The following is a 26353-nucleotide window of genomic DNA, read 5'->3' on the forward strand; positions in this document are numbered from 1 at the left end:
AATAACCCAATTTTTTAGAGTGAATTAAAATGAATAACAAATATCAAGCCTTGAAAATTATTATGAAATAATCTCAAGATAAAATATTGCATAATTTAACAAAATAAACGAAAAGGACAGCACGCAGCTCCCTCAAATATACCATGTATGATTTATTTACATCACAATTTCAATCTTTTTTATAAAAAGGATGGACAAACTAGTGAAATATTTCACACAGGCAATCCAACCGGAGTAATTACAATTTAAATTGTAAATTGTTTATGCATGATTTAGTTTTATTAAATGTATTTATCCTGATTATAATAATATCTATATTACATTAGGCCTCATAAAAATCTTAATTTTGTACAAAAATGTCCACTTAATTGGCATTAATGAATGCATAAACAAACATGAACTAACAACGAGCAAATTTGTTACAATATTAATCTTTGTAACGTTAATAAAAAGCTGTTCATCAATACATCCAGACACACTACAGAAATGGAGGGGGGGGGGGGGTCGTCGTTTAATTGTCATTTTAACATATGTTAATTTGTTAATCTAATGAAATAATATGCACACCTCACTAAAAGTTCATGCTAATGTAGCACTAGATGGCGCGCCCGTGCAACAAATGAGTCTCCTCAACGGCCCTCTCTCAGCGCATGCGCAGCGCCGTTCTTTGTTGTCACGGTCCAAATTTATCCCGGAATAAGGACAGCACGCATGTGCCGTGAACCCGGATGTATCAGGACTTGTTTGAATAAAGAACAAAAGCATCGAGCTGAAAATGCATCACGACTGTTGTTAGAAAGTAAAGGAATCTGGTCCCGGCCCGGGTAAAGTAGGCAACCAGTGCTCGCTTTAGATGACTGATTGATTACAGTAACTCACACGCTGGAGTTTGAATATATTAATGCATTTGCTTTTAGTCACATAAACGCGGTGGCATACCAATGCATGAACATATTTGCAGCAGTCTATAAATATACCACTGTTGCTTTAATTGTAGTGCCGCAATGCATTTGATTCACGTATACGGTAAAAAGTATGAACGCGGCAGCAACTGGTCTGAACCAGAGGTGCTGGAGCTGCTGCAGATCTGGTCGGACGTGCCGGTCCAAACCGAGCTGGTGACCTGTCTCAGAAACCAGCATGTGTTCAACAGAATCGCCAGCACTCTGCGGCAGAAGGGCATCAACCGGACCGGGGATCAATGCAGGGAGAAGATCAAAAAGTTGAAGCTTGAGTACAAACAGAAGACTTTGAGATCCGCGAGGTATTACGAGCTGATGGAGAGGGCTCAGAGTAACCGATCCGCCGCGACCTCGGGCTCTACTCTGCCTTTATGGGGCGGTTCGGTGGCGAACCAGGTGATCGGACTGCAGGGGTCAGAGGCGACGGGTCACCCGCCCAGAGCAGGTGAAATCCTGGAGATCAAGACGGAGGTGATGAGCTCGGATGAAGAAGCGGTAGGCCCGCCCGAGATGCTCTACGAGTTCGGACCTGTTGATGAGGAGGATGAAGCCGGGGCTGAACACAGAAACGCGGGTCCAAACACAGAGGATCAAGCTGAGATGGACGGAGAGCAGGGACACGCACATGTCATCTGTTCCCAATCAGGTACCCTAAACAGTCTGGTGATGCATATATTTCAGTAATTACAGTGCAGCAGCAACCAAACATCATCTGCATGATGAAACACACACACACACACACACACACACACACACACACACACACACACACACACACACACACACACACACACACACACACACACACACACACACACACACAGATAATCTACTATACAGACACTTGTTGCATGGATAGAAAGATATAGACGAGTGTGTATGTAAATCCAGGGCTCAATAATAAGGGTTATTTGGGGAGACAGTATTTCAGATTCCACATTTGTACTGGTCCCATCACAGTTTTGGTTTTATTTAATGTTTACCTTCATATTTTTTTATATGTGCCAGAACAATGTTCTTTTTTGTTGTTAAATGTTAAGTTTTCTTGAATAAAACATACTAGGGGAGAGCGGGGCACAACCTAATGTGGGGTTAATTGTAACACACATGGTTTAAAACTTTCCACACATGCCACGAAAACTTTGTGTATTTACTAGTTGCCATATCCTCATTATTTCGAGAAAAAATATTTGGAAGATATCACTGAACATTTAACCATAGCAAAAGTAAATTTCTTACTTAAGTTTATTTTTCATCACTGTTTTTGTGTTTATATTTAAAATAAGACAAATCTGATTTTATTTTAATCTTTTATCGGTTATTTATCAGTTGGTATAGTTCTTCAATGCTGATCTAACCAGCAGAAGACACGAGCTGCGGTTAAAATCCCAGTTGAGCAGGTGGGGCATGTTGTCACACTGCGTTACAATGAGCCCCTATTAGAAATATACTATTATATTCTATACTTTTATCGATTCTATTGAGAAACCATGAGAAAAAGGTGAATAATGATTGAGAGTCAATGTTCAGGAGTTTGTTAATTATTATTAATATGTTTTGAACTATGCTGTATAGCTGTATTTAGCAATGTGTTTGTTGTCAAACTTAAAAATTAGTATATTTTTAATGAATTTTAAAAAAATGTTCTTTGAAAAATTTAATAATTGTATTTTATTGACAAAATATTTTAGTTTATCTTGGATTTTTTAAAATTATATCAGATAACAATGTGCCCCTCGCATGTTACAATGTACCCCACCAATGGGGCATGTTGTCACATTTCACTTCCATTCTTTCGGGGGAAATCAAGAAAAAAGTATACACTGTATTAATGAGAAACAACCACATAATTGTACTAGACATGTTTGAAATTATTGTGGGAAAAAATAAATACTCTGAACCCCAAGTGGATTTACACAAACTGTGAAAGTCAAAAAGCGTTAGGTTGTGCCCCGCTCTCCCCTATTTTTTGTAAAATTTCCAATAAAATTATCAAAACACTTTTTGGAAAATGATGGCATGCGATATAATACTTTACATTAGCAATTTGGTAGCAATATTCAAATCATTCTAACTTATGCTAATCACAGGTGGTTATTCTCACAATATTGTATTTGTTTATGTTTATGAGAAGTCTCTTATATTGTAAAATTTTATTACAATTTAAAATAAATGTAATATAAAATATTTGTTTCCCTGATTGTAATATATTTGAAAATGTAATTAATTCCTGTGATGGCAATTTTCAGTCTTCAGTGTCACATGACACTGTGGCACCATTCTAATATTCTGATTTGCTGAAACATAATACCATTTTTCAGAATTCTTTGAATGGAAAGTTAAAAAGATGAACAGAATTTATTTTAAATAGACAACCTTTTGTAGCATTATATAGTTAGTCAAATTTATTTTGCTTAATTTAATGCAACTGTATTTAGACGCATGTATGAATATCTATATCGCAATAGACTTTAGCAGATGATTTTGCTAATCTAACACAATACAAGACAAAGGCATCAGCTAGCACGACATTAAAAAGTTACCATAGTAAAAGTAAAAACATTATAAAGTACCATAATGAAAACCTGTAATATTGAGTTAAAGGGATATAGTTAGGGATAGCACCCAAAAATGAAAATGTTGTCATCATTTACAAAGGAAGCAAAGGAGGATGTTTTAAAGAATGTCGGTAACCAGGCAGTTGACAGGCACCCATTGACTTCCATAGTAGGGAAAAAAATACTATGGAAGTCAATGGAGCCCAGCAACTGTTTGGTTACTGACATTCTTCAAAATATCTTATTTTGTGTTCAACAGAAGAAAGAACCTCATACAGGTTTGGAGCAACTTGAGGGCGACTAAATGATGACACAATTTTCATTTTTGGGTGAACTATCCCTTTAATGCAAATAAAAACACGAACCAACACATTTTCATCTGTGAAAGGTTATCCGTCTTTTTGGCGGTTTCATAACCAGAAGCTGCACATGTTGTGGCTTATTTGATTGATTCTTACTATGAGTGACGACATGCGCCGACGTGTCTGTAGCGGTCGAATGTGGCATCTATCTATACATATCAATGGGCCTGACCCACCAGTTTTAATCCATATTTATTTAGAGGGACTGTGCGGTTTAACAGTGCACAGGCTTTGCAGTATTTATGCCAAGCTCATTGTTGTGTCTGCTGTTGGCACTGTTTGTTATCCAGTGCCTTAGCATTGGCATGTTATTGCACCAACTGTTGTTTTAATAGAATTTTGAGTTGATTGTTTTAGTTAATTCTTAATTATGTTTTCAGTTAATGAGGCTTTTTTAAACTTTAAACAGGACTGATTTAATGTTTTTTTTGATGATATCACACCACAGATTGCAGTGACCAGAACATGACTGGCTCCTCCGGTGCAGGTGTATCCCCAGCAACTGCTCCCATGACGATGAGAGACGGAGGTAGCCATGGTGACCAAGAAGGGGTTCCCGGACCGTTCCATCAGAGGAAGCGTCGGCGGGTGGTCCGTGGGGGTGATGGCGGGTTATCGAGCGCTCTGGCTGGGTATCTAAGCTGGCAGCAGACAGCAGAAGAGCGTTTCCTCGCTCTGGAGGAGGCCCGGATGCGACAGGAGGCGCGGGCTGAGGAACGGAGGGAGCAGCAAGAGGAGAGGCGAGCAAAGCAAGAAAGAGAACATGAGTTTCGTCTCATGTCCATGTTGACCCGAGTCCTGAGCTCGACACGTGGGACAGAAGACCAGAGCGCCACCACCAGCAGGGAAATACCCCCGGTGCCCAGCTCCTCACAAAACTTGTTACCCAACAGTGCCAAAGCTGTATCTAACATGCTTTGGGGTGATCAGACACCCCAGTACAGCCCATACCTGTCTCGCCGTGGCAACGGCATGCTGCTGCACCAGGGAATCCTGCAGGAGGGCTACAACCAGTATCATGTCAACAAACACGACGAGAGTTCAAACCCTAATGTTAGTCTACCTGGAAACAGTACCACTTTATTATTATTATTTTATATATATATATATATATATATATATATATATATATATATATATAGTAAAATAAGAAGTCTCTTATGCTCATCAAGGCTGCATTTATTTTATTAAAATACAAAAAAAACAACAGTAATATTGTGAAATATTATTAAAGTAAGTTAAATAAGTAAAGTTATTCAATTTGAATATATTTTAAAATATAATTTATTACATAAGCTGAATTGTCAGCATCACTACTCCAGTTTTCAGTGTCGCATGAATCATAATAAAATGATGATTTGCTGTTCAAGAAACATTTATGATTATTATCTGTGTTGAAAACAGTCGTGTAAAACATTTTTTTTTTTGGATTCTTTGCTGTTCTTTTGAACTTTCTATTAATCAAAGAATCCTAAAAAAATGTTTTACACGACTGTTTTCAACATTGATAATAATAAATGTTTCTTGAGCAGCAAATCATCGTATTATTATGATTTCTGAAGGAGCATGTGACACTGAAGACTTGATTAATGATGCTGAAAATTAAACTTTGCTTCACAGAAATAAATTACATTTTAAAATCCATTCAAATAGAAAACAATTATTTTACATTTTAATAATATTTCACTATTACTGTTTTTTTTGTTTGTATTTTTAATAAAATAAATGCAGCCTTGGTGAGTATAAGAGACTTCTTCTAAAAACATAAAAAATCTAAAACTTTCTCAACAGCAGTGTATATGTAAATATATAATGTGTGTGTGTGTGTATACAAACTTTTATGTTAGATGCGATTGAAAGCACTGATTGAAAGCATATATATATATATATATATATATATATATATATATATATATATATATATAATATATAATATAATCGTGATTACAATTACGGATGCCACAAATATGTAATCGGTCAAAAGCAAAAAAAAAGTCACTTTATTCTGTGCTTATGATGTGCTTTTTTTCTCTGGCTTAAGGGTTTTTTTCCATTCTTTTAATTTTAGTTTTAGTATAACATTATAATACCATATTTTTGCGATTAGACGGCACTAATATTACCATTCAAAAGTTTGGGGTTGGTAAGAGTTTTTTTTTTTGAAGAAGAAATTAATAATTTATTCGGCAATGATGAATTAAATTGATCAAAAGTGACCGTAAGACATTTATAATGTCTTATCATCCCCAAACATTTGAACGTGCTGTAAGTATATAAAGGTGTAAAATGTATAATTTATTTTTCCAAATACAGATTCCAGACATACAGTATCATTAAAAAAAAAGACATTTTAATGCACAGTGCAGGACCACATGGTAGTAAATCATAGTAATGGATACAAATTAGTTAGTAGGGGCTATCCCTAGTTTAAATGAAATTAAATTTAGAAAATATTCAATTTTCAGTTAAAGTGTCCATTTCCTGTGTCTGGCCTTTTTGTAAAAAATTGTTTTTAAAATAATCTTTTTCCTTAATTAGCTCATTTTAAATCATCTTGCAGTTTGACAATATTCCAATTACAGGATAATATTCCATGTAGTATCTGATTTAATATGATCTCACAAAAGTATATCAGATATATGTGTTTTTTCTCATTTTAATACACTTTTTGTATGTGTTTGTCTAGCTTTTGCAGTGCAGTAATTTGCTGTGGTTGATACTATTTATTTCAGGGCATTATAAACTTGGGAACCAGTGAAAACAAGCTATGCTTTGACCTCCTGCAGAAAAGGGTAAGGAATGTGATATACTTGTTTTGCATTCTTTAGTGAAGGTCCTTCTTCATTTTATTTTTCTTTGTATGGTGGGGAATACAACCCCCCCCCCCCCCCCCCACAACACACAGCACCGTTTTAACTAAAAACGTAAAACTTTATGCGCCAACATCTGGCGAGACGTGGGAATGCATTCGGCACGACTCTCACGGTGCATTATGGGTATTCTCTAGCTGTTGAGCGTACGTTTGTTGTACACTCGTTACTGGGGTGCATTGTGGGATTGGTTGAGTGCACTCGAATAACATCCACTACAAGTGGTTGTCCCCTCAAATAGTGCCCTATTTTAAGGGTATGTGGGGTGATTTCAGACACAGCCCATGTAATGTAAACGCTCCCTTACTTTAGAGGAAGAACTTGGGGATGTGCTATTTTGGCCAGTGAGCAACCATCCAAAACACCCTAGCAACCGAATAAAAACAAGCTAAATGCCTCTGAGCACCTTAGCAACAGCATACCAATCTTCTAGCAACCACCCTTTTAAGTTTTGCAGATTCACGTGCCTCTCACATTGTCTTCAGAAGAATAACATATTGTTGTTACAAAAAAAAGACTTTCAGAAATATAAAGAATTGTCATACTCGCTGGATATGTTCCAATGTTTGTTGCACTTTGTGACTCTTGGTTTCTCCGACAGCTGATGCAACCTGACATGCTCCACATTGACCCTGCGTTCTTACAATACCACGATTGGAAAGGCCACAGCTTGTAAGCTTACCTTACCCATAGCTGTGTGGAAACTATAATTCCTTCAAATCACGTGGTTAGTTTTTTATTTCACAGTATTGATGTTCTTGTCTGATTTCTTTTCCTCCAAAGCCTCCGAGAGGAAGTTGCGAAGTTCCTGTCAGACTACTGCCATTCTCCCAAACCTCTAAAACCAGAGAATGTGAGTGCTTTTCTGCTTTTGCCCACACCAGCATGATATATTAAACCATCTGTATTATTTCTGATAATCTTCCTCTTTCTTTAGAAAGGGGAATCCAGTCCACATGCTTATTTTCTTTGGGGGTTTTTTGCAGGTTGTTGTTATGAACGGTTGTGGGTCTCTGTTCTCGGCTCTAGCAGCAACACTCTGTGACCCAGAAGGTATGAGACCATCTGATCACTACAGAACACAAATGCAATTTTTGTCTTCTCAATCTCACACTAGTTATGTTGGGGTCGGTAAGATTTCTCTCTTCTGCTCAACAAGGCTGCATTTATTCGATCAAAAATACAGTAAATGCAGTGAAATATTATACTTTTATCCCTGTGATGGCAAAGCTGAATTTTCAGCATCATTACGCCAGTCTTCGGTGTCACATGACCCCCTTCAGAAATCATTCTAATATGCTGATTTGCTTCTCATAAAAACATTTCTTCTTATTATCAATAGTAAAATATTTATTTATCAGGATTTTTTTGAAGAATAGAAAGTCCAAACATATCAGCATTTATTTGAAATATAAATATTGTAACATTATAAAGGTCTTCACTTTCACTTTTGATCATTTTAATGCATCTTACTGAATCAAAGCATTAATCTCTCTTTTTTTTTTTATCATACATACCCCAAACCTTTGAACGGTAATGTATATTGGCCAGGCTAATTAGGCAAATCAATCAATATTCATATTTTTGTTTCATAATATATTGCATTGCATCTGGATAATAAACAATTTCTACAGTATTTACAGACTATTGAATTGATTTGAGAAAATATGTACATTTTATTATATTTTTATTATAATATTTTAGCTTATTTAGTGTGTAAACATTGATATCAAAAGGGAGCAAAATTAAACAAAATAAGTGAACATGGGTATCTGAAAATATTACCTGATATTGTTTGCTCGTTTGTAAACAGATATAAACAACAAGGAATCCACACACCAAACAAGTTCAAAGTTCAAGAGCCATCGATAAAATGCTTGACTGAAGATTCTCATGTAAAATAACGTAACTTTGCATGAGAATCTTCAGTAAAACATTTTCTCAATGGATCTTGGACTTTGAACTTGGTGTGCAGATTCCTTCTTTTGTTTTTTGCATTATGTAAACTGAACGTTGAGTTATTTGGGAATTTTACACATCAGTTCTCGACAAGAGCATCAGCCAACCACAGGGGACACGGAACAATTACAAATCACTTTTCAGCTCTTGTATTTGGTAAATCGGGCAGGTTAACCGTAATTATTCAGTTTGGTTCAAATAGATTAAATTAGGTTGATAACCGTCAATGTCTGTGTGATGACCGATTGCTGATGCGTTTGCCGACTTTACTCGCTGCAGTCTTTTAACTTTTCTGCATAAGTCATCTACTTGTGCATTGAATCCATGTTGTTAAATCAAATTTTCCAACTTTCACTGCACGCATGCATCTGCAATGTGAGTTTCGCTTTCTTCCACATTCATTCAGCACTTTTCGGCGTTCTCCGTCAGTCGATTATCTCAGCCGAATGGTTTCAACTTCTCCGTTTCACTGATTTTCTTCAATCTCAGGCACACTTCTGTGTTTTAGCCTCACACTATGAACCCAGAAAACACTACTAATGTAATGTACAAACTGGCGCAACTTAAAAAAAAAAATCTTTGCTTGTTTTACAGATGCCATTCTCATCCCGTCGCCTTTCTATGGCGTTATAATGGAGGACGTAGGCTTGTACAGCGGTGTCGTACTACACCACGTGCCACTTTATAATCAGGTGCTTAGCGAAAGTCCAGGCCGTAATATTTGATAATGTAACACAGGCAAGGTTTTCTGTTGTTTTATTTTTGTTTCATTTGGATATTCTGTTTATCTTTCGATTTGTATATTTTTGTGTTTGTACAGCTCACAGGAAGTGATGTCAGACCGTTCCAGCTAACTGTTGAGAAACTGGAGAACTCCCTTAAAGATGCCAAAAAAGAGGTTATTTTGTTTCAATTGCCAGTATTATGCTTTTTGAATATTTCCTTTCATGCAGTGTGTAGTATAGCTGTTTGGGAATTTAAAAGGTCTGCAAAGTTTTAAAGATCAAGTGCACAACAAATAAAGTCATTGGCCCTGTCCCAAATGGCACCCTAAACACTCACAGTCTTCCTCTGAGTCCGCACTTTCACGACGTAATGCTGCTTTGACTGCCGGGAAGAAGTCTGCTGTGTAGCTCGCACCAGTGCACGATGCACACCTAGTGAGCACCCTTCTGAGACCTAAAATGACAAATGGGACACCCTGCGGTGTTGTGGACTTAACGGAGTGACCATTGTAACCACAAAGTGACCATTGTAAGTCCACAAGACCGAAAGTGCACATGAAGTGTGCCATTTGGGACAGGGTCATTGTCTCCTTAAAGAAAGAATCGAGGCTGAACTGCTGAAATTAGGTCTCACTTCCTGTTACATACCTATGTAACAATGTAACAAATTTGCATAATTCCAGCCTATAGACTTCATTGGCTGCCCTCGAACGACGTCTACTTTGATCCGCCCTCAAACACTGTAGTTGTGGCTGAAGCCTGGAAGAGTTTGGTTTGTGTTGTTGAAATGACAAGATGACGCTGTTTTCTGTGCTGCAAAAGCAAATCTACTTTGCATGCAAAGGACGAGGACTTGCATTGGAAGTGATACCAGTCCTTCCAGAAAAATGCAGCTTTTTTTTTTATTGTTGCGGGAAAAAATCCTTGATTATGCGGCACGTTTTCTTAAAAAATGCGATGGAAAATGCGGGATATTTATGCAATTTTATGCAATGAAATTGCGGGAACTTGCAAAAACTGCGGTTTGATGAAAAAGAGAAAAAAAGCACTACATCACAGACAGTGCTGGGAATATTTAAGTTCTCATCTTGTTTTATTGAAGACCTTAATATAAACACATGGCTCAAATTTACAAAACATTGAGTCAAACAAGTTCTGTAGCTTTACAAAAGGAATATGCTACAACTTCTGAAAAAAATTTATAAATAACTTCCTGTTTTACAGAGGTAGCTATACAAAACTGACATTTGAGTGCTTCCAATGTACAAAGTGCAATCTCTTAAAGGGTTAGTTCACCCAAAAATGAAAATTCTGTCATTAATGACTTCCCCTCATGTTGTTCGACACCCGTAAGACCTCTTTTCATCTTCGGAACACAAATGAAGATATTTTAGTTGAAATCCGATGGCTCAGAAAGGCCTCCATTGGCACAATGCACTTTACACTCTCAAGACCCATAAAAGGCACTAAAGACGTCGTTACAAAGTCCATCTCACTACAGTGGTTCTTCAATAACTTTATGAAGCGACGAGAATAGTTTTTGTGCGCAAAACCTAAATAACGACTTATATAGTGATGACCGATTTCAAAACACGGCATCATGAAGCTTCGAAGCGTTATGAATCAGCGAGTCGATGAAATACGCTGAAATACGTGACTTTGACGATCCAAACCGCTGAATCGACTCACTGATTCATAACACTTCGAAGCTTCATGATGCTGTGTTTTGAAATCGGTCAACACACCGGGAAACTGCTTTGCGCAGTCTTTTGCTGTTATTTTTTTTGGCAAATGGGAATTTGTGTGCTTCATCATTTCATCGTTTCACCGATATCTATGGTTTCACCATGGGGTTTGCAGCTTTTCGATGACGTTCGCGTCGGGTAATTACGTCACTTCAAAACATTCCCATGGCAATAGGGGGAAGTGGCAGTTCTTGTGTGAAGCAAACTAACATTATTCAACTTTCTGCTAATATATATGACTTTTTTGCAACGAAAATGTGGGGATTATGAAATCATGCTAGCCCCGCATATTTTGCACGCGGAAATAGGCAATTTACGCGGCGAAACTGTGGCGTATTTGAAAAAATGCGGCCCCCGCGTAAATATGTCGGACTTTGGCTGATTATGCATTAAATCATGCGATCGCGTAATCGTGTTTTTCTGGAGGGACTGTGATACGGTAAAACTGACACTGTCGTTACTGTTCGTATCACTGTGTATTAAGTTTTGTGGAGGATCTGGTGCTGAAGTTCCGTTTTGTTTCCGACTCGCGCTGTAATTGGTAGACCAATCACAACAGACTCGGCCATCTGACCAATCAGAGCAGAGTAGGCTTTCAGAAAGGAGGGGTTCAGAGAGACTGAATCTTCAAACGAAGCATTTTCAGACTGTGATGTGCAATGTGTATTATGAGAAAATTAAAAGTTTTTTTGACCATGAATACATGTAATCCTACAGGAGACCTTCAAAATTAGGAACCTTTAAAAATACATAATGGGGGTTGTGCGCAACAAACTTCCATATTCTGTAAAACAGGTCTCATCGCTTCCGGTTTAGGTCTTTTGTATGTGCCTCATTAAATATAGAGCTGTTTTATAGAGCCTCCTTCAAAGGAGCGAGCAAAGATGAGCATAATCAATGTTCATCGCATATCTAAAAGGTTTTAATTTTTCTTCTCCCCACTAACATTTAGGTATTTAAATTGAATAAAACCACAACCAACAAAAAACTACTGTAGCTAGGTTAGCTGATTCGATATCGCCATGAGTTCGTACTGCTGTTAACACTTTCTCCGACAAGCGGGTGCAATGAAACCAATTTTCCTGCTTGTACATGTGACGTCCGGCATAAAGCCTATAGGGACACTTTAAGTTAAAGATACATACAATGTACACACTTAACTTAGACTCTATAAATCTCTTAAAATTGTATTTTCTTTATATAGGGATTGAACATCAGAGCCCTTATCCTGTTAAACCCCCAGAATCCTCTTGGAGAAGTGTACTCATCGGAAGAGATGACCAGCTTTCTACAATTTGCCAAAATGTGAGTTCAAACAGTTTCTCACAAGCACTGAACCAAAACCATTACATGTGTTTGACTCATAGTGGTGCTGCGCAGACCAATCTGTGTATGACATCAAAGTACCGTGAGAGCGATTCAAGAGCACGTGGAGCCGTTTGCTCTGTAATCGCGCTTGTGGTGCTTTGAAGTCATACGATCGGTCTGCGCAGCGCCGCTTAAAGTCAAACACACTTAGTGTTTCATTCAGATTCAGAGCTTTGATATCTGGAAGTATTAAAGGGGTGGTGATTCCAAAATGGAAATCATATATTATTGACTCTTGTTCCGAGCCCATATGACTTTCTATTGTGTAGGGCAACAGCTGTTTTTAAGAATGTTTATGCTGTTCTTTTTCCATATAATGAAAGCTTATAGTGACCAGGGCCAGAGAAGTACCATAAAAGTATCAAAAATCACACATGCACAGATTTGATTGCTCTGGCAGAATGTTTTCAGTATGTAACAACCTAAATTTTGGCTTGTTCCTAACGCGAAGCTATCGTATGGCTTCAGAAGTCGTATCTACCAGTGTCATTTTTCTATTATTAAGATTCTATTATAGTTTTCATTCATATTTTGAATTTGCTTTTCATTTTATATTGTTTTCACGTTAAAGGGATGGTCCATCCCAAAATAAATTGTCAATATTTATTCACCCTCATGTTTTTTTTTGTTCTGTGTAATACAGAACATTTATATTTCTAAGAATGTTGGTAACCAAACCGTTTTGTTTCCCTTTGACTTCCATTGTAATTTTTTTTTGTCGAAATGAAATAATTTTATTTTATTTCAGTTTTATATTTAATTTATTATATTTCAGTTCTATTTCAGTTAGTAATTTTAGTACTTCATTTCAGCTAGATGCCAAGGTATAATATTTAACTAATATGGAATGTGTGTTTATATATATATATATATATATATGAATATATATATATATATATATATGAATATATATGAATGTGTGTGTGTATGAATGTATATATGTGTGTATATATATATATATATATATATATATATATATATATAAACACACTTTCCATATTAGTTAAATATTATACCTTGGCATCTAGCTGAAATGAAGTACTAAAATTACTAACTGAAATAGAACTGAAATATAATAAATTAAATATAAAATTATATATATATATATATATATATATATATATATATATATATATATATATATATATATATATATATATATATATATATATATATATATATATATATATATATATGTCAAAAGATTAATGGCGATTAATCGCATCAAAATAAAAGTATGTGTTTACATAATGTGTGTGTGTACTCTGTTAATTATTATTTGTATATAAATACACACACAAGCATGTATATATTTAAGAAAAATATATAATTTTTATATATAAAACATTTATATATATATATATATATATATATTATATAAATGTATATACAGTATATACATGCAAATATTTCTTAAATATATACATGAATGTGTGTGTATATATATATAAATAATAATTAACAGAGTACACACATATATTATGTAAACACAAACTTTTATTTTGGATGCGATTAATCGCCATTAATCTTTTGACAGCCCATATATATATATATATATATATATATATATATATATATATATAATCATTTTGAATGAATGATTCATCGACACATTCATATTCTTCACTTGTTTCATTACTGGATGAATCAGTGTTTTTGAACAAATCTCTGGAATGAATGATTCAATGACAATAGATTGTTTAACTGGCACTTGGCGCCACCTACTGGTGTAACAATCTAATTGATACCATCTTTATTTGAAGAGTAAAGTTTTTCAAAAGGTGAATTACTCTATTTAGATCGCTATTTATTTATATCTGAACTGTGAACTTTTATCTCAGTACTTATGTGATAATTTGAATATTTGTAACTTATTTGTTGAAAAGACTGTGAAGCTATTTTACTATACACCCTATACATGATAACTGCTTTATCTGGGTCAGAGGCAGCACCAACACAGATTAGAATGTTCGCTGTGATCGTACTTGTCAAAGTTTTAAAAGACACGGGCGAATCGATGTCATTTAGGAATAAGATTGCGTGGGTGTTTGAATTGATCGTGCAGCTCTAGTCACTTTTTATATTTTTGTAGTATGAAAAATGGCATTCTTTGAAGGTTGTAAACAACATGAGGATGAGTAAATGATTAATAACTTCAAATTTAGTTTTCATTTTGTGGTTGGCTAACTCTTGGGTCTCTGATCACACTTTGTTTTCCAAATGTTTTCATATGCTACATTAAGTTTCACATTATTGACGAGAAATTACATTTGTGTTCACTTGTGTAATTTCTGCCCTCAACGGCACTCATTTACTCATTGTTTCTCTCTCTCACATTCTCCAGGCACCGGCTTCATGTGATCATAGATGAAATTTACATGCTCTCGGTGTTCCACGAGACGAACACTTTTTGCAGTGTTCACAGCTTAGACAGGTGAGAGACATACACACAAACGATCTCTCTATTATTTCTGTTTTGTTTATTCTAATTTACTTAGTCTTGTGTATATTTAACTGATATGTCCTGTGATTAAATTGAAGTATACTGGTGTCAAGCAAATTAAGTAATATTGTAATGTCAGAAAGGGCTGTTTTTATTCATTACGTTTGTACTAATCATCCACAGGTTGCCAGATCCCCAAAGAACCCATGTTATGTGGGGCGTCAGTAAGGTAGGCCACTGTTTGAACCATCAGAAAAGCATTTGCTCAGATTCTTGGCATTGCTGCACTGCATTCAGACTTTCTGTTGTGTACACATATAGGACTTTGCAATGGCAGGGATGCGAGTTGGCGTGGTCTACTCGGAGAACAGAGATTTGGTACAGGCCCTCGATCAGCTGGGTGCCTTCCACGGAGTCCCGGGACTCACTCAATACCAGATGGCCCAGCTTTTCCGAGATCGAGGTACACACATTTTCTCATTGGCTTTGTCAACATTTTGTCTGTTTTTCTTTCTATGGCAGATTCACAGTTCCCATATTTTCTTTCCTGATTAGTATTGGTGTGTCCCAAATCATATCATGTCAAAAGGAAAGTAATGTTGCTGGTGTTATGGATTTGATCCTTTGTGCTAAATGCAAGGGTTCACTTTTTCTGTATTAAAAAGCCATTCATGCTGTTTTATAATTCCCAAATGTTGCCATACTGGCTTAATTCATAGTTAAAATATCTACACTACCAGTCAAAAGTTTGAAAATTGTATCTTATGCTAATCAAGGGCGAGTGGCGGGCGAGAGGCGAAGGAGTGTGTGTGTGTCCGCGAGAGTGTGTGTGATTTAATCACTGTGTTTGTTTGATATTTTGCGAGTCCTCTGAGCATTTCCTTAGACGATTCCTGGGACTGACGGGTAGCTGAAGCTCATTAAATATGCAAGTCTTATCCAATCCTAGCCGTGGGCGTTTACTTCCAAGTGTTCAGTGCGGCACACCCATCAAATCCGAGTGAGAGCCTCAAAACCAAGGCAAAAAATAGCCTATTACTTATTCATTATAATGTTTTTGAATGTAAAAACCAGACAGACGTCATAAGTTGACCTCAGACAACAGTATAAAATAAATAAATAAAAGCCAGTTCATGACACCTTTAATTATTCCCGACAGCAGGCGGGGCGAGTGGCTGGGCGATTGTGAGTGTGTGTCTGTGGGTGTTTACTGGCGCTACAAACTGTGAGATCGCACACAGTAGGTGAGAGATGCATTAATGGATCAAAAATGAGTGTTTTTTCCGCTTTGTATGCTTTGAGCGAGTGTGGGTGGTGCGAGTGGTGGGCGAGTGGCGAATGAGTGGCGAACGGCGAGTGGCGGGCGAGTAGCGAGCGGCAATCCTATTGGGCGTTTACTTCCAAGTGTTCAGTGCGGCACGTCCATCAAATCCGAAAACCAAGGCAGAAAATAGTCTATTACTTATTCATTATAATATAATGTTTTTGAATGTAAAAACCAGACAAACTCCATAAGTTGACCTCTGACACAGTATAAAAAAATAAAAAGCCAGTTCATGACACCTCTAATTATTCACGACAGCACGCGTTGATAGGCATTTCTCTCTGACTGGCACTTCAAACAGTGAGATCGCACACAGTAAGTGAGAGATGCATTAATGGATCAAAAAAAAGTGTTTTTTCCGCTTTGTATGAGTTTCTGTGTTGCCTACATTCTCTTCAAAAAATCCTGAGTCTTCACACAAATGCGCTTCATCCACACTGTGAGTCTAACCGCTCTTTACGGCCATTTAACGGACCAAACGGCTTATAAAAACTCCACTAAATAAGCCTCAAAAGCTATCAAAGGTATGCAACAGCGTGTTCATACATATTTTCGATACAGAGAACAAATTGCGAGTGGCGGGGGCGAGTGCCAAACAAGTGGCGGGCGAGTGGCGAACGGCGGGCGAGTGGCAATCCTATTGGGCGTTTACTTCAAGTGTTCAGTGCGGCACGCCCATCAAATCCGAGTGTTTTTCAGAGAGCCTCAAAACCAAGGCAGAAAATTTGATTGTCCATTGAATTATAGCTGTCACAGGATGTATATATGTATTTGTGAGCTTACAAAACCATTTGTATATTGTGTTGCATGTCAACTTAATGGTCATTTGCAGCGTACATTTGTGGGAAGCTTTTAATGAGAGCGAAATAAAATTGTCTGAATCAGAAGCCATTGATGTGCTGTCAGTCTCAACTCCGCCGCTTAACCACGCTCACTTTTATAGCATTTTTCAAAACTGTGGTGAGAACTGACTGCTGCTGAAACAGGGGGTTTCATGACCCTTTAAAGAGAACAGCATTTATTTTGAATATAAATCGTTACTGTCAATTTTGATGCATCCTTATAATAAATAAAAGTCCTGAAAGTCTCTGTCTTTCACTCTCTCTCGTGTTTTACCCAAACTTTTGAATGGAAGTGTATCATGTTTTCCACAAATATTAAGCAGCACATCTGTTGATTGTAGTATTTTTTTCCTGAGCAGCAAATCATCATATTAGAATGATTTCTGAAGGATCATATGACACTGAAGACTAAAGAGTAATGATGCTTGAAAATTCAGCTTGGCATCGCAGAAATGAATTACATTTTAAAATGTAAGCCTTCAAGCTTCCAAAATGCACCATTAAGTATCATTCAAATGGTCTACATGACTACATTTTCAAGTCTTCTAAATCCATGAATAAACTAAAATATAAGTCATTATTCCCTCTGATAATCTTTTCCTGTGGGCAATTGACCATTGCGACTGGATCATGAATCAATGAGTTGAACTCAAGAACCATATGATCCTAATTCAATACAGAATCCTTTAGACCAATTCATTGACCAGATCTGACTCAAAAGAACGAATCGTTCACAACAGCACATGACTAACGGAGTTTTCTTTCTGTTTCCAGACTGGCTGAATACAGAGTTCCTCCCGGAGAACAGACGCAGGCTAAGAGAGGCTCACATCTTCCTGACTGAAGAGCTGAAGAAACTGGACATCCCTTTCCTGCACAGGGGCGCGGGATTCTTCATCTGGGCGGACTTGAGCAAGGTGAGATGTTTACACTACAGAATAACCTCTCAGAGCACCTTTAACCTCCAAACTCTTTAAATGAGTCAAGTCTAACATGTTTGTGTGTGTTGTTTGTGCAGTATCTGAAGGAGAAGACGTTTGCTGCGGAGCTGTCTGTGTGGCGGTGTTTCCTCAAGCACAGGGTTCTGCTGAGCTGCGGTCAGGCCTTCAGCTGTCCGTCTCCAGGCTGGTTCAGAATCATTTTCACTGATCAACAGCACAAACTACAGCTAGGTTTGTTGATCGATCTCATTTCCATTTTAGTTCCAGTCTTCTTTAGGGGAGTGGGGTAAGTTGTATCAGTGGCTAAGCTGTGCCCCCCATCCCTCCATAATTGTTTTTCATGTGACCTTTTCATTTACTATTAAAAGTACTATTAATATACTATTAATAATAATAAAGTTATTAAATAATGATTATTAGTAATAGGGATGGGACGATTACCGATTTCACGATAAACCACCATAAAATGTACAGACGGTTAGTAATATCGTTTAAAATTTAATTATCATTAAAAGCGTGTTTTATTATCACGATTTTGAAAACTCGCTGTAAATCCTGTCAAGCCAGCAGCCTCAGTCATTATCAATACAATCAAAAACAGAGACGCAAGTTGCATTGGAATGAAATGAGAGCGCATGTCCGTTGTGATGCATGGATGTGCGCTGTTATATTATGCGTTGTTATTGACGACGGTCATTATAAAGAAGGAAATGCCACAGAATAAAATCTTGGTTTGAAAAAGTGCATGGAGCTGCTTGTTTTATTTGTTGTTTGATTTTTCAGCGTACGCTTTTTGAACACTTTCATCTTATTTGAACAAAACCGCGATTATATCAATAATCGTGATAATTTGGGTCACTATAATCGTGATATTAAATTTTCTAGGGCTGGTCCGAATACCATTTTTTGAGCTTCGAAGCTTTGGTAGTGATCAACATCGAATATTCGAAGCTTCGGAGGGAAGGAGCTGAACATATCCTTCTCTCTAATAAAGGCTGGAATCTGGAGAAGCGGCGCGCCTCACGCGGGCAGGGCTTTTATGCTCCGCGAACGGGCAATGAACTAGTGATACAAAACACACAGATCTGTTACGTCCCAGTTTTGATATATTATAGTAGCTAGTAAAAATAATTCTGTTCAGTTATAGAACAGACTAAGAGCCCCTATTTCTGCCCCTGGGGCCGGGCTTCGGGCCAATTTTCACATCATGCCTCAAACGCGGGCTTTTTCCTTCATTTTATATTTTAGACATTCATTAATTAAAAGAAACAATGAGGTGTGCAGCGCTGGTGGAAACAACATGAGACTATGACAACACGACTGTCAAGATGGCTCGCAGTGTTTAGAGTATCGCCGCAAATGAGTAAAGCAAGCCAACACGCAAACCTCTTAGATGCTCAAAAACACAATCATCTTCATTAATGAGACTCAATGCTCTTACAGTGCTTAGGTCACTCGTTCTGATATTACGGTCTTTGGTCTTGAAATGAGCTGATGAATAGCCTATAATGCAGCTCATATCTGTTGCTTTCGTTGACATGAACTCCGTTAAATGTGCATATAGCGCAAGAATTGAAGATCGGATTTATATTAATTTTGCGGAGAGGTGTAAGTTAAGACAACCTGCCTAATTTTTATTTATTTCTTTTTGAACACGTTTCCTCAAAAAAAAAAAAAAACGTAGGCTATTATAAGCAAGACAAGTTAAGTGTTGATTTAAGAGGATAAATGGATCAAACATGTGTTGTTAACTCACTCAGTCCGCTTGGTCGTTACTTAAAAAAAAGATAACTTTAATTTAACAATCAAAAAAATGCTTTAAACATTTTTCTAAATTAACTTAATAAAGAAACAAAACGAAATATAACTACTTTGACATTAAAAACAAAACTGAACTATTTTAATGGCTGCAACAATGTGTAATAGGGAGGAATGTTTACTCAAAAAAAAAGGTTCTATATGGCACTAAAATAAAAATAAAAATTAAATAAAAAATTAATTAATTAATTAAAAAAACACGTCACGTCACTTCATTTTATTTGTTTCATTTGCGCCGTTGCGAGCAGCATCAGCCTCATGTCAAAAATGCCTTTTTTACTGTTGTGGTGGTGATAGTAGGCCTAGGCTAAATGTTTAAACCAACATTGTGATGCTTGAAGTGTTTTATATCTATGGATATCATTATAAGTAAGACAAGTCCAGTGTTGATTTGAGAGGCTAAATTGATCCAACATGCGGTTAACTCACTGTCAGCTGCTGGCCGCTTGGTCATTACTTTAAAACAACTAAAACTTTAATTTAACAAACAAAAAAATGCTTTAAACATTTTTCTAAATTAACTTAATAAAGAAACGAAACAAAATATAACTACTTTGACATTAAAAACAAAACTGAACTATTTTAATGGCTGCAACGATGTGTAGGCCTAATAGGGAGGATAAAAAAATAAAATAAAAAATAAAAAAATCATGGGACTCGGGCCGATAGTTTTGGTAAGCTGTAGGAAACGGCCAGGCTAGGGTCTAAGACTAACTACAATTAAAAAACTGAACGTGCCACTCGAGCCAAACTAACGGCCGTCTCAGCACATCAGCAGCAGCAGTCAGATCATATTCTACACGAGAGCGAGGAGCTAAATTACAAGATGATCGCGGAATATTTGGTTTTAAAGCGATGTAAAAGCGCCTACTTAAGGGAGTTTGTCATTGTACTGTTTTGTTGCTATGTTTTTCATTATAGAATAATAGCTAATGAACCCACAATTCAAGCAACCCGCCCCTGAATTGGCAAACCGAAAGTAAACGCGGCGCAGGGCTGCATTCGTTCAGCCGCTCAGCGCACAAGCACAGCATTGAGGGAAACACTGAGGGAACATGTTTTCACCGTCACATCCCTAACGTATAAAAAGGATAATACATTTTGATTATATTATTCTATTTTCCACAATGTCAAACGAACGCAGTTTAACCCAAAATGCAAGCTCAGACATGGCTTCTGCCACATAAGCTTGTGCAGTTGTGCGCTCTGGTGCACTGAACACTAAGAAGAAGCAAATATATTTATTAAGTATAACGAGGCTATTAAAATGGCTTGGCTATAAGATAATTGAAAAAAAGTAGCCTATTGTATTTTATAGTGATTTTATAGTGTAAACATATGCAAGCGCGAATGAGAGCCGTTTTGAGCGGGATGCCAGGTGTTCACGAAAAAAACAACAACAACGAATATTCGAATCACAAATTTGAAAATCGAATACCAACCCATCGAACGAATATTCGAATATTCGAATATTCTGGTCCAGCCCTAAAATTTTCATACCGTCCCTAATTAGTAATATTAGCAAACTGCATAATTTATTACCTTATTTATAAATTATTATATAACTCTTATTCATTTTGTTAAATACTTTCTTAAATTTCTTGCATTCTTAAATTATATTAATATTGATTCTCATCTAGCAAACTGCATAATTGACCTTATTTATAAATTATTATAGAGAAAATTATTATATAATTATTAAATTATATAACTATTATTTGGTTAAATACTTACATTCTTAAGTTATATTAATTTTGATACTCATCTAGCAAACTGCATAATTGACCTTATTTATAAATTATTATAGAGAAAATTATTATTAAATTATTATATAACTATTAATAATTTTGTTAAATACTTATATTGTTATATTAATATTGATACTCATCTAGCAAACTGCATAATTGACCTTATTTATAAATTATTATAGAGAAAATTATTATATAATTATTAAATTATATATAACTATTATTTGGTTAAATACTTACATTCTTAAGTTATATTAATATTGATACTCATCTAGTAAACTGCATAATTGACCTTAATAATAATTTTCTCTATAATAATTTATAAATAAATTATTATATAACTATTAATAATTTTGTTAAATACTTACATTGTTATATTAATATTGATACTATTGATACTCATCTAGCAAACTGCATAATTTACCTTATTTATAAATTATTATTATAGAGAAAGTTATTATTAAATTATTATATAACTATTAATAATTTTGTTAAATACTTACATTGTTATATTAATATTGATACTATTGATACTCATCTAGCAAACTGCATAATTGACCTTATTTATAAATTATATACAACATAAAATATTATTAGTACTAAATATTTTATTAATATAATATTTTTTTATAATAATAATATATATATTAGGGCTGTCGTTAATTCGATTAAATAGTTACGGTAAGAAATAACGCATTCAAATTATTAACGCCCCAGGCCTACTTAGGTTATCTAACATTTCACACAGTTGATTGATGAAGAATATGATGCAGGGCAATAACTCAGTGTGTGATGAAGCCTATAGAATGCAGTTAGAATGTCCCTCAAATTCGAGATATGAGGCAAAAATGCCCCAGTTTGAGTTTTAGTCTCAGGGCATTTTTACACTGGCCGTGGTTGTTGTGGTCCGAGCGCGATCGTTCCTGTCTGTGCCATGCGTGAATACACTTGCAGGCTCACTCTCGCTCGTATCCAAGGTAAAACACCATCACCCCTTACATGTGTTTTATTGACCAAATTCACATCACATCACATTTATCACATTTACATCATGATATATACAGTAAGCTGTCCAGAATGGCACGAGTGCAAATGCGATACTGATCTTATACAACAGTTTAATAAAATAAGTTAATATTGTGTTCTTTTAGACAACATTGTGTTGTTTTTAGTCTGTTTTGCTCCGTTTTGCCAACGAAAATATAAAGACAAAGCAGAACTTTGTCTCCGATTTCGAGCAATAAACAGTGTTTCATTTCTGAATCTAAAAAAGGTATCTGTGGGGTAAAGTGTGTCAGATGGTTTGGGGTAAACTGGGCCAGGGACTCAACTAATAATGAGTTTTGCCTCCAAAGCAGGAAATACTATGACAAATGTATTAAAAAAAATATTGCAAATTGTTGATAGTTTGCTTTGGACTTCATTGAAATATTCGGAATAAAAAAAAACATTTCCTTATTTATCAAAATGAAAGTGATGTGCACAGCTTACCCCAAATCATCTGACACATTAATTCTGTTCTTCAGGTGTGCAGAGGATTAAAAACGCACTAGAAGAGCTCCAGGACTCTTTGACGCTTGAGACACAGCGGACGACAGACAAACAGGATGACTGCAGCGGGACAACGAGGACGGAAGACGCAAAGACAATAGATGAGTGCAAAGACCAGACATTCAAGACCTCAAGCGTTCAAACCAAACTTGACACTGTGCACGTTAAGGCAGAGCCCGTCTCATTGACTGATGAGAACCTTGTGATTCGCAACGGCCAATCCGACAGTCTGGACTCTCTGATTGGTACTCTGCGGCAGCAGATCCGCTCGTCTGATTGGCTGGAGAAGCACAAGCCTGAGCTAGCTTCTGGAAAGGACCCAACGCAATTGGATGTTTTCACAGACCTGCTACAAAAAGCCAGGAAATAGAGTAACAGTTGGTAGAAACTACTTTTTTAATGAATATGTTCACCTTATGTACAGTTCAAAGGCAAAGTCTCTAATTGCAGAAACGGCACCACCCTGTAATTAGAGATTGAAACAGAATTGTGGAGAGTCACCACAGCAGTATAGGGAAGCGTTGTTATTGTTGGATGTTCAATACTTTAATTATTACCTTTGCCGTCACCGTAATTGGAGACTGTCCCTTTAATTGCTCTCATATGAAATTCTAAGTATCCGATCTGTTGTCTTTAAATTGATTTAAAGGGGTCTTATCATAAGGAACCAATTGTATTTTTGTAAATGAAAATATATTGTGACTTTCAGAACCTAAAACTTGCTCATTGCTTTTTGTTGCAACAACAAAAAATCCTATTATTAATGAGGATTTGTCTTATTTTCCTCTTAAAATATCAAGAAATCCTTAAAACATGATGAATGGTTCACCCAAAAATTTAAATTGTTATAATTGAGTTGTTCCAAACCTGTATGAGTTTCTTTCTTCTGCTGAACACAAAAGAAGATATTTTAAATAATGTTGATAACAGTTAGCTGATGGACCTCATTGACTTCCATAGTATTTTTTCCTTACTATGGAAGTCAATGGCTGTTGTTTGATTTACAACATTCTTCAAAATATCATCTTTGGTCTTCAGCAGAAGAAAGAAATTAATACAGGTTTAGAACAACTTGAGGGTTTTTTGGGTGAACTATCCCTTTAAGCAACACTGCATATATCTTTAACATTAGTATTTTATTTGATAGTGCAGCGAGACAAAATACAATTTTGTATTCAAGATACAATCTGTGCAATTGCTTTTTAAGTAAATTGATCTTGTTAAAGAGCCCAACATTTGAAACGAGAGACAGATATTTATTTTTACAAGACCCGTGATCAGATTTGAACACTTTGAGCGGCAAATGTCTATTGCAGAAAATCTGTTGCAGCTTCGCGAAGAGACTTTTATTGACTGAATGCAGTAAACTGGCCTAATTAAGTGTCAGAGAGACTGCAAAATGTAAAAAAAGAAAGTGAACCTCAGGTGAAATAATGTATAATATGACCCCTCTAAATTGATTTAAATATTTTGTAGATTTTGTTGGGGGGAAAAGGGCTTTTGAATTGACTAGGCTCTCAGTTTTGGGATAAAAGTTGATGTTTAAAAAATTCCTTTACTTTCCAACACTTATCTTTACAAGATGAATTTGTTACATAAATGCCTTGTTTTTGACACTGTCAAGGGTGTTTTTCAGTTCCTAAGGAAAACCTCTTTGGAAGTTGCTTGTTTGAGATCTTCATTGGTGTTAAATGTTTTAAGGGCTTCTGACTGAACGAATGAATCAATCATCAATTAAAATGTTTTATGTTAAATTATATTTTCATTGTGTTATGTTGCTCCTTCACAATGACGTGGGACCAGAGGCCGCCGTCTCGCATGTGTTCGTGAGACTATGACAAAACTGAGCTCAGCTCTGGCAGAAAGCAAGCAACAGGAAGTAACCCTTTTAAGGGGTTTCCTGTGAGCCCACCTTGCTGGAGAGAGGAGAGCTGTTCTTTCCTGTGCCGTTTGGTCGTTGCCATGACGACACGGCAACCCTTGTGATGTATTGCCACGGTCACTGTGGTTTGGCCTCTGGTGTCGCTTACCACTATGACAATGAAAGCAAAAAAAGGGGTGAAGTATCGGTGCGTTTTGGCCATTCATTTATACAACATTGCCGTTTTGGGGGCCTAAAAACGCAATCTATTGATAACGGGATTAAAAAGTACTTGAAAGAAAAAAGTTTTTTTCAGCGTTTTTAGTTTTCGCGGATCTTTTGAAAACAACAAGAAATGCTAAGGAAAAACGTTTCCATTTTTAGTACATTGTTGCCATGTAAACGTATCTTAAAGTATTAGCTTAGGGCTGTCAAACGATTAATCGCGATTAATCGCATCCAAAATAAAAGTTTGTGTTTACATAATATGTGTGTATACTGTGTATAGTTATGTATATTTAATACACACATACATTTATATATTAAATAAATATTTGAATATATATATATATCTCATTTATATTATAAATATTTTGTATATAAATATTTTTAAAAAATCTAAAATTTATACATGCAAATATATGGATGCGATTAATCGCGATTAATTATTTGGCAGCACTAAAATAAAAATAATATACAATATATAATGTCTGTGTGTGTGTACATATACATGCATACATATGTATATACACCGATCAGGCATAACATTATGACCAGATGACGTGAATAACACTGATTATCTCTTCATCACGGCACCTGTTAGTGGGTGGGATATATTAGGCAGCAAGTGAACATATTGCCCATTTTTCCTGCTTCTAACACATCAACTTTGAGGACAAGCGTAAGGATTTGAGCGAGTTTGACAAGGGCCAAATTGTGATGGCTAGATGACTGGGTCAGCACATCTCCAAAACGGCAGCTCTTGTGGGGTGTTCCCGGTCTGCAGTGGTCAGAATCTATCAAAAGTGCTCCAAGGAAGGAACAGTGGTGAATCGGCAACAGGGTCATGGGCGGCCAAGGCTCATTGATGCACTTGGGGAGCGAAGGCTGGCCCGTGTGGTTCGATCAAATAGACAAGCTACTGTAGCTCAAATTGCTCAAGAAGTTAAAGGGTTAGTTCACCCAAAAATGAAAATTCTGTGATTAATGACTTACCCACATGTTGTTCGACACCCGTAAGACCTCCGTTCATCTTCAGAACACAAATGAAGATATT

General features: G+C 36.2%; 1 protein-coding gene across 1 annotated transcript; it reads left to right on the plus strand.

Annotated features, from left to right (window-relative positions):
* Positions 1-677: 677 nt before the first annotated feature.
* accs (1-aminocyclopropane-1-carboxylate synthase homolog (Arabidopsis)(non-functional)) lies at positions 678-24975 on the plus strand. Its single transcript, XM_079809083.1, has 15 exons — positions 678-1608; positions 4331-4935; positions 6615-6674; positions 7354-7424; positions 7536-7605; positions 7739-7805; positions 9306-9403; positions 9532-9609; positions 12386-12486; positions 14894-14983; positions 15176-15221; positions 15314-15455; positions 17933-18075; positions 18177-18330; positions 23192-24975. The coding sequence occupies exons 1-15, from the start codon at positions 1005-1007 to the stop codon at positions 23584-23586; spliced, it is 2724 nt and encodes a 907-aa protein (XP_079665209.1). The 5' UTR covers positions 678-1004; the 3' UTR covers positions 23587-24975.
* The last annotated feature ends 1378 nt before the right edge of the window (positions 24976-26353 follow it).

Source organism: Gobio gobio (genome assembly GCF_949357685.1).
Source record: "Gobio gobio genome assembly, chromosome: 25".
Taxonomy (NCBI): Eukaryota; Metazoa; Chordata; class Actinopteri; order Cypriniformes; family Gobionidae; genus Gobio; species Gobio gobio.

Coding starts and splice junctions, on each gene's coding strand:
- accs (XM_079809083.1), top strand. CDS start 1,005: ATGCATTTGATTCACGTATACGGTAAAAAGTATGAACGCGGCAGCAAC. Junction 7,806..9,305: donor AACACTCTGTGACCCAGAAG/GTATGAGACCAT, acceptor CTTGTTTTACAG/ATGCCATTCTCATCCCGTCG. Junction 14,984..15,175: donor AGTGTTCACAGCTTAGACAG/GTGAGAGACATA, acceptor AATCATCCACAG/GTTGCCAGATCCCCAAAGAA.